This window comes from Mytilus edulis, chromosome 12 (assembly GCF_963676685.1).
Source record: "Mytilus edulis chromosome 12, xbMytEdul2.2, whole genome shotgun sequence".
Taxonomy (NCBI): domain Eukaryota; kingdom Metazoa; phylum Mollusca; class Bivalvia; order Mytilida; family Mytilidae; genus Mytilus; species Mytilus edulis.
The window spans coordinates 4335204-4345859 of NC_092355.1; the positions used below are offsets into that span (position 1 = coordinate 4335204).

A 10656-nucleotide genomic window follows, 5' to 3' on the forward strand; every position below is an offset into this window, starting at 1 on the left:
ATTATTCCTTACACCAAATATAGCAGACCTATTGCCTAATGTACATGTATATGAAAACTGACCAACACATACATACGTAACAATAACAATTGAACCATTACAATGAGGTTAAGGTCAGATGATACCTGTACACCTGACAATTCTTCCATACACAAAATACAGTAGACCTATAGATTATAGTATCTAAGATATGGACTTGAACACCAAAACTTAACCTTGTTTTCCAATCCCTGCCAGGTACGCACATACCAAATATATAGTTATGCTTATAATTACTTATAATAAGAGAGAAATTAAAATTACTAAAAATCCTAACTTATTTTTCAAGTAGTCACTACACCATTAAAATGAGGCCAAGTATTGATGTTTGGTTGCTTGACGTCAAAAGTCACACACCAACAAACAACAACCACTGAATTACAGAATTCTGACTTGGGACAGGCACATCAACAAACAAAATATGACGGGTTAAAATATGTTAGCGGGATCTCAACCCTCCCCGTAACCTGGGACAGTGGTGACCGTGTAACAGTCCAATAGAAGAACGAACTACATTTGTATATAAATAAGTTGAAAAAGGCTTAACACATCAGATGGATACTAACAGAAATACTACACAGAGTGGACGTGGCCGGGTATTTGTATATCCCAACAACAAAAAGACACCAAGTACAGATCTGAAAATTATGTCTGTTTTAATATATTTGTACTTCAAATTTTATTTTGTTTCCAAAATTAAAGACACATAAATTTTCTATTATTACGAAACATCTCAAATTAATGATTAAACTTTGATAGATTGGTAACCGTTCAGAAATGTAATAAACAAATGTATATATATATATTTATCCTGCAATTGGGTGTCCTACTATACAGATACAGCCCTACAGATATCGCTATGCTGTATCTGTATACTATACAGATATCGCTTTAAAGCTCCGCCCACTGCCGGACTGAGTATTGTTTGAACCTGTGTGACCTCAGAATGTGTATTCCACTTGCATTCCAATGACGATGACAATTGTCGATTTCAAAACTTGAATGTGTATGATTGTGTTACAAAATCAGCCATGTCAATTTCAGCATGCATGTTTAGTGAAAGTCAAGTCTGAAGCGTAGGACAACTCGCACACTTCTGTTTCAAATTGGACAATGTTTTGTTTTTAATGTTTACTGTTGAAATTAGTTGTTATGTTAAAATAGATATTTATTCACCTTGAGCGATGTATTATTATTGACCATTCGAGATTCTTTTTTTGCGAATCCATCTTCAGCGTAATGTGTGATTTTGATATTACTACGCGGGCCTCAAGGGATTACAAATCGAAAATAAATGCTAAATATGCAAGTTTTTGTGTTTTTCAAAACACAAACAATTTACAGAATTAATTGCAGGATAAAGACAATAACTGTTTAGTGTCTTTAAATATCAGCTGTATTTGTACTCGGCTCGAAACAGGTGTAGTAGCTCGCTAAAAGCTCGCATACACCTTGTTTCCTAGCCTCGTACAAATACAGCTGATATTTAAAGACACTAAACAGTTATTGTCTATATATCTTTATATTATATTTTTTCAACAGACATATAATAAGAGTCAGTTTAATTCAACACCTTTTAAACCGAAGCAAATTTTACTTTATTTTAAATACTCTACACTGAACTTTCCTTTTCGAAACAGTAAGAATCGGTATTAACTATTTTGAAAAATCCCGTGATTGTCAAAGACACTTGAGATATTTATAAACATTGTTGTGGACAGGTGCATATTCGAAACTATGAATGGAGTGAGCTAGTGTAAAACTAATGTTGAATGACACTCTCTGTTTTATATTCTATAACATGGACCTTAATTAAAGAATTTAAAAATTGTTTACATGTTATAACAAATACCGGACTGTTAAGATCTGTAAAATATATCTCCTGTATGGGCACCTCTTTTAAAGGTGAAGATCGTCATATTTTCGGAAAATCACTGGAACATTTTAAAGACATTGTCAGTGTACTTGTGAGTTTGAGACACAACTAGAAATAATATCGACGTGAAAAATTAAAACAAATAAATAATGCCGGAATCTTTAGCAGGAATTCCACCTATGGTGATCGGAGGTAGCATTATAAGTGCTGTATCGTTGATTTTTCATATTATTGGATTTTCAACCACATATTGGTATAAAGAACAGACTCCAGTCGGCGTCGAACATTTTGGACTATGGAAATCGTGTGTTCCAATAGATGGAGTAGAAAGATGCTTTAACATTGCAGGTACATGTATTATCAATTTCATTTTTACATTTAAAAAAAACAAACCTTTTCTGTACAGTAGTTACGTGAATCAAATTTTGACCAGATGAAGTTTACGTTATGTTCTAGGACAAGATCAAGCCATTTTAAAAAGGGGGGAGGGGGTCCCAACCAAGGAAAAAAAAAGAACACATGTCCCCATTCAAATGCATTGATCGTCCAAAAAAAAGGGGCTCCAACCCCCATGACCCCACCCCCTGGATCTGCCACTCGTAATATTCAAATAAGTATTAAAATTCAACACATTTTAAACAGAGGCAAAGTCAACTTTCCTTTTTCAGCTTTCAACAAGTGACATTGTAAATTGTCTCTCTTTTCTTGTCGAGTTTGTTAAATACAATACTAAGTAAATTTGCAAATGCGGTACATTCACATTTAGAAAAAGTTTCCATAAGTCTCAGATGAGACAGATGTTAGAGGTTTTTTTGAACTTCTTTTGAAATAGTTACACAATTTGCAATCTGTTAAGAACACGTAATTACAGATTGACGAGGTATAACTGTTAAAAAAGGTAATTTGATACCGTAACTTTAACATATTTAAATACTTTGTATTTCATGGTCATTGAAGAATGTGACTTGTGACCGACTTCAAAACGTATAATGGACTGTGCACTTAAACTAAAAATAAGATTTATTTTTATCCTTGTCAACTGGAATATGTTTAAAGGCGGACAAGGGGGGATTTTTTCTCCTTTATATGATAAAAAATAAATTAAAAAAACTCTTGTATCTATAAAAGTGGGCCTAGCTACATATGTATAGTGGTCAAAGCACTGTGTTCACACGTTTAGTTATTAATTGAACGTTTTTAAATTCTAACCTTAAACCCCGAGGAGATTAAAGGGATGGTAGGGTGTTACGTTCCAGACCATCTGAGTATTTGGACCGTACACGTACGGTCTATACTGTATGCGTACTTTTTCAAAATATACTCATACGGTCGGACTGTACGCGTACGAGCTGCTTAACTTTAAGACGTTGGACAAGTTTATTTACAACCGCTGGGTCGATGCCACTGCTAGTGGATTGTTTTTTTTATTCCCCGAGGGTATCAACAGCCCAGTAGTCAGTACTTCTGTGTTGACATGAATAATCATCGAATACGTATGGACATAATTATAAATTAACTGTTTATAAAACTGTGAATTTTTTATATATTTTAGGCTTTTTTACCTCAGGAATAGACTACATTAGCAGTATTTGGCAAAACGTTTAGGAATTTTTGGTCCACAATGCTCTTCAATTTCATACTTAATTTGACCTTTTTAACTTTTTTAATTCGAGCGTCACTGACGAGTCTTTGGTAAACGAAACGCGTCTGGCGCAACTACGGAATTTCAACCCTGGTATCTATAATGAGTTTGATATACACACCATTAAAAGGGTAGGGGTCCATGCATCATTTTCGTTTTGGTTTATAGATAACACCTTATCTTTACTGTAATTAGAATTAACAAAGCGGTTTTATACAGAAGAGAGCTAATTTTGTTGTTTTCATTGTTTTTGTATTCCATTGCTGTATCAAGGCACCAACAATTTCTCTTCATGTTTGGCGCTTGGATTTTTCATGAGAGAAATTTAATAAAGGTTTTGGATTTTTCTATAAAATAAAAGAACTATAATGATTATCGTATTTGAAACCAGGAATAAAAAGTGAATACATTGTTTTGTAAGTTTCAATGGAAATGAACACGGTATTTTCATAGACACTTTATTTTTTAAGAAAAGTAGCATAGAAAAGTTCAAACGCCTCCCCTTTTCAAAACATGCACACAAAAATAGAAGATGAATCGCCGTCTTTATTTAAAACTGGTGTCCGGAGACAAGGTTGCTTTAAGAAACTAGAGAAAAAAAATGGAACTACCATTACAGCTGTTATTCAACCCTGAAACTGAAGAAATAACAAATATTTTGCTGTTAGATATTTTAAAAAGACACGATCTATAAACAGCGTGTTGTCAAAAATTATATTGTTTTTGGTAAGGCGTCGACTCATTATAATGTTTTCTATCGCAATTATGTATACAATTGAGAATGGAAATGGAAAAAGTCAAAGATACATACATACTAACGTCAACTTTATTTAAAGTCTAAATGCAGAACATACCACAATAAAATTAAGAATAGAAATCGGGAATGTGTCAAAGAGACAACAACCCGACCATAGAAAAAATAACAGCGGAAGGTCACCAACAGGTCTTCAAAGTAGCGTGAAATTCCCGCACCCGGAGGTCAGCTGGCTCTAAGCAAATATATACTAGTTCAGTGATAATGAACGCCATACTAATTTCCAAATTGTACACAAGAAACTGAAAATCAAAATAATACAAGACTAACAAAGGCCTGAAGCTCCTGACTTGGGACAGACGCAAAAATGCGGCGGGGTTAAACATATTTATGAGATCTCAACCCTCCCCCTATACCTCTAGCCAATGTAGAAAAGTAAACGCATAACAATACGCACATTTCAGTTCAAGAGAAGTCCGAGTCTGATGTCAGAAAATGTAACCAAAGAAAATAAACAAAATGTCAATAATACATAAATAACAACAGACTACTAGCAGTTAACTGACATGCCAGCTCCAGACTTCAAATAAACTGACTGAAAGATTATGATTTCATCATATGAACATCAGGTACAATCCTTCCACTAGTATCATACCATCATAACATATATGAGAAGAACATAACCCGTGTCATTATTATGTATTTATTTCCAGATAGCATGCGATCGATGTAAAAATCCAACAACTCTGTTTAATGCAGTGTTCATGTTTATTTTACAATGTGACAAATCGCAACTGTGTCCTGAATATAGAAGACAAGTCTCTTAAAAAAAAAAGACGGCAACTATCTTGAATCCATCGTGCGTTGTACGACTCTTTTCAATACATGACAATAGTTCTCTTGAACACACTGTAAGGTCGGAACTGAAATCATAACTGAAATATGATTGACTGTCACTACATTGCAACCCGGCATATAGTAAAACTCTTTCTAAAACATTACCAATTAAGAAAACTGCGTATGTCACCGTGTATCATCAGTACACCGGATATAGGTACTTACCAAACGGGCATGATCGATTTTGACCTTCCACTGTAACGAAAATCTTTGTTTGTATATTTCTCAACATTTGAAATTCCTGCTCCCAAATAATTTGCGCATCGATTTTTTCCTATTCATAAAACAACTTTGATATTCTAATAAGAAAAAATAACTTGTACATGCGCAAATAGTTGTGAATGTCAACACCAACTTTCAATTTCGATACAGTTCTTGAGACATTTACATGTTTTATCTGAAAGAAACCTAATACAGGGCAAACGTATTAGTTACCAATCATAAAACTACCTGTGATTACTCATTCCTTAAAACTTTTGGGTAATACACGAGTATGAACATAAAGTTTTTGTGTACGGTGTACAACAACTTAACTATGCACCGTACATAAGGATTTATGTGGTCAGCTAAACACCGTACACAACGCTTCTTTAGGGATAAAATATCGAAAAATAACATATGTATGAAAGATTTCAATGCCAATTATTGAAACAGCTGTACTTATTACACACACACATTGACCTTCTATCAGAAAAAGAGTTGCAATGAATATAGAATTATATCGGATGAGACGAGGGCCAACTTCTTTGAAAGTATTTGCACATGCTTTTACGATGTTTTAGTAGTCCCTTTTGTTTTGGGAAAATAATGAGACATCTTTAATCATCAACCTACGACCAAATCATTTCTTAAAACAGCAATTATGTTTAGATTTAAGTACACATTGATATTATGTAAACAAAACAAAGATTTTCGTTACCGTGTAAGATCAAAATCGCTCACGCCCGCTTGGTTAGTACCTATATCCTTCGCGCGAAAAGAAAATCCGAAAAAAAACTTTTAAGGTAAATGGCTGCTCCCTTACCTATACTCTGTGAGTATAAAGATGACAAGACGGATCAAATGTCTAGAATTTATCATTATAATGTATAATTGCAGATCAAACAATACACAACTCTCACATCATAGCCACAGAAGTTCTGGAATGTCTTGCCCTTGGAGCCTTCCTAGCAGCTGTGGCTTGTGCTTTCCTCAAGATGTTCATATTGACGGAACAAGGCATGTTATTTGTTCTTACAGGATTGCTCAACTTGATGGCAGGTAAAAAACTATATATTATGAAATTGTATTTAATTATTTTTTGGTGTTTGAAACTTCGGAAATACAAACTACAACAAATATGCAAATAATTCAGTGTTTTTTGTTTGCTTATCTGTTACATATTTGTTTTTCGTTAATTTTTAGAACGTAAATTAGGCCGTTAGTTTTCTCGTTTGAATAGTTTTACATTGTCATATCGGGGCATTTTATAGCTGACTATGCGGTATGGGTTTTGCTCATTGGTGAAGGCCGTACATTGCCCTATAGTTGTTATTTGCTGTGTCATAATGGTTTCTTGTGGAGAGTTGTCTCTTTTGCAATCACACCACATCTTCTTGTGCATACATTCAGTCACTCTCTAAATTATAAAAAAAAAGAAAGCTGAAAACCTTAAGTTCGTTCTGTTAAAAATGAGATGCGTTTTGGTTTATAATTAGACAAAAATCCACGAGAGTAAAATGTAAGGGTAGTAAACAATTATAGGCCACCTTTCATAATGAAAAAAAACATAGTAGACATGAACAAGTTAAAACAGTTCAAACGAGAAAACCAACGGCCTTACTTATAACAAAATCAATTAACGAAATAAAGATTTGACAAACATGAACGAACGGCAACCACTGTATTGCAGACCCATGGGTTGGATCGGCACACCAACCACAATCACTGTATTGAAGGCACCTGACTTTGGATATGCACCTAACGGATGTGTCAGATTTAACCTTGGTACCTAACTCTACAGGAAGATAACTCTGTAAAATCAGCTAAACGTTTTAACTACGTTGTGATGTTAAGGGAATATTAAGCCTCTCAATGATCAAAATAAGTGTTTTCAAACTGCTCTATAATCAGTGTAATTTTTTTGATAAAACCGTTGGTTCAAATTTTTGAATATTTTATATTTTTGTCAAAGTGTCATAGTAAATACTTTGTCATATTTTATGAAAATTAAACGAGCCAAATTAATTAAAAAAAACCCATTTTTTCTTTCTTACAGGAGTATTTGCTTTGATCGGAGTCATTGTCTTCGCCACACTGTCAAGTGGTTTTTTTACGATAGATTCGTCTAATTTGCACTACTCCTTCGGGTTATGTATCGTAGGTGGAATAGGAGGGGTGTTCTCTGGAATGGTATTCTTCCTAGCTTGGAGATGGGTGAGAAATTGAGGAAGACAACAAGAACGAAGAACTTTCTGTTCACACGTTATCTTTATGATAATCACAGAAAGAATCTTTTAACTTTAACCATTTTGTTGTTTTGTTTTGTAATTTTTATAATATATAATTCTTTTCATTTTTTATCAGTTTTAAGTGTGTATGCTTGTCATTGTAAAAAACAGATCATATGTTAAATATATCTTATCGAATACCGAATAGAAAATTGAAGCGTCAACATTAGACGTATGATTAAAACAATGAAAAAGAGTAAAAGGAAAACCGAAAGCTATTTTTGTTAAACCAAAAGCAAAAGCCACCTGAATGGCTAAATCAAGCAAGGTGTACAAGTACAGTACAAAAAATGCATGTGTAATTTTTTTTTTAAACTTGGCCATCCGTTTACTTTTTGACTAAAACCACAAACTCAAATTCAAAGAAGTGGCAAGTAGAAAGAAGAAATGAAATGGTTACATTAGAAACCCTATGTATTGAAATAAAAATGAATTCTAAATGAGTTGGTTTCCTAATATAAAGGAGTGATTTGATAAAGTAACAACTTCGTCCTATATATTATATATAAAATAAAGGTAAACAAAAACGTACGTAATTCCATCCAAAAAAACAACGGCAAGACTTGTTAAGTATTACAACTTCATCACAGCATGCCTCATATCTCATAATAACCAAACTAGCATTAAACAATTGGATATACCAAGCAGATGCTAAAATATTCACAAAAGGTTATTTGAAAAAGACATTTCACTAATAATTCCATTTAGCAAATAATGGTTTAAGAACACAAAGCTTGACTATTTTTAGATGTTGCCCACCGCTTTTTGGAGTTAATAAGCTTATCAGCTTTGTACTTTTACCGACAGAAGTAAATGTTTGGCAAATATAATTTCACAATAAAAAAATCGACAATTACAATTTGGCGATCTGTTTAGAAATAAGCCATCATATTGTTAAAACCCCGAAATGCACATATCAGGCTGTTATACTTTAATACTATATGAATTCAAGTAAAGATTGAATGACATTTTGAAAAAAAAATGCCCGTCACTGAAATAGATTTAGGAAAATTGGCACTTCCTCTTTGTTTCATTCAGACAGAGTCAAATAACTGAAGTCGTAGTTTTCTTTTGTCATAGCTATAAAATCCAATACAAAAATATTTCAGTACACAAATAAACTTTGATTGTTCCTTCTTACTTTATCCACATTATAGGCTCGGGAGGATTATGAGCTTGACACATTGTATAGATTGTGACTGTCCATTGTTGCAGAATATTGCCTTCTAGATGCTTTACTGTTGGATTTGTTTTTTGGTTGTAGTGTAGTAAACTTTAACCGCACATTATATTTTGTTTATTATCGGAATGTCTATAGAAATTAATGAAATTATTATTAGTATTGTTAAATTAATCGTAACTATGTGTGTTTTTAGCCATTTTCCGGGGTAAGCAGAAAACGTATGCGTATTTAACTACAAAAGAGAATACACAAAAACATGAATGATTTTAGCGTAAAAATGGCTTTAAACTGTCTGGCGTGTTTAGTGTTTGGTCAATTTTTCATATCAGTATGTGTGCGTGTTCTTTTTTCTCTCTCCCGCCTTGTTGATTTGATTTTAGGATTTATTTGATTTTTCCTTCGAATGACGCAGCCCCTATGTTTGTTCTTAGCCATTTTCTGGGGGTGAGCAGAAAACGTATGCGTATTTTACTACAAAAGAAATTACATAGAACATGAATGATTTTAGCGTAATAATGGAATTAAACAGTCTGGCGTGTTAAGTGGTGGGTCTTTGTTTCATATCCGTATGTGTGTGTGTTTTTCTCTCGCATACGCCTAGGTGGTTTGATTTTAGGATTTATTTGATTTTTCGTTCGAATGACGCATCCCTCTCCTTTCCCCGTCCCAAAACTCAACGTCAAATAGAAAAGGCACCACCATAAGAAATAAAACAGACATAGCTTAATTACCACAAGAAATGTTTATGACAACGGCTACGTACGTACTGCCTATCGCGAAATTTATCAAAAATACAATGGTTGTTTTTATGTATACACAAACATGATCAGATACGACAAATTGTTCTATTTGAATACGAATTGGTGGTTTAAAACTCACTTGTATTAGAAGAACGCCATTCTGAGGTATTGATTGGGTTATTTCTCATAGGATTCAAGGATGAAAGAACCCGGTCTTTATCGCTCGTTTACTATATATACATCCCTGACATAAATCATTTACCAGCTTTCGGACTTTACTTTTAGGTAAAACAAGTTTGTTTGTATGGCTGCACAAACGAGATAAGCCAAAGACCTATCTCAATTGTATTATACATAAGTATGATATCTTTTGATGCCAACTATAAAGTAAGATTTTTCATGTAAGGTTCTCCGATTTAACCTATTTAATTGGTTAGAAAGGTTTTATTAGTCATTTGGTACATTGTGTAATTATGGTTTTTTTTAAACGACGCATTTTAACAAACTATCAATATATGTATAAATTTTATATACAAGTAAGCCATGACAAAATTTGGATACCTTAACCAAATCATGTCAACACGACCGACACTCGGCTAACCGAGAGATTCACGGTGGGTATGGTTGTCCTGCGAGAGAACGTTCTGTGCTGGTGATTTGGTCCTGTCAGGTGCTGGTGGGTTCTGATTCTGTGCTGGTGGGTTTGTTTACATTGTATCAGAACGGCAATAAAACGACTGTTTTGTTGCTTAATTTTTCTCTGATGCGTCATAAGTACCATGCAAAGTATATTACAACAATAATATATTGCAAAAGTCGTGCAAGTTCGTTAAACGGAATTGTCCTGACGCTGTGCTGGTGATAAGAAAAACGGTCCTGGTTCTGTGCTCCTATGTCCTGGTTCTGTGCCTTTATAATTTAGTTAAAAGTGGCATATATTCAAGATCATTGATGATGTACTGTTATTGACTAATTAACTGTTGTCAGCTTTCTTGAAATTGACATTGTTGTGAATCTGTTTACTGTTATTATGAGA

At 33.7% G+C, this 10656-nt stretch overlaps 1 protein-coding gene across 1 annotated transcript; it reads left to right on the top strand.

Moving 5' to 3' along the window:
* Positions 1-1658: 1658 nt before the first annotated feature.
* LOC139499506 (uncharacterized) lies at positions 1659-7916 on the top strand. The gene is made up of 3 exons (XM_071288214.1): positions 1659-2263; positions 6307-6468; positions 7466-7916. Exons 1-3 carry the CDS (start codon positions 2065-2067, stop codon positions 7633-7635), a joined length of 531 nt encoding a protein of 176 aa, XP_071144315.1. The 5' UTR covers positions 1659-2064; the 3' UTR covers positions 7636-7916.
* The last annotated feature ends 2740 nt before the right edge of the window (positions 7917-10656 follow it).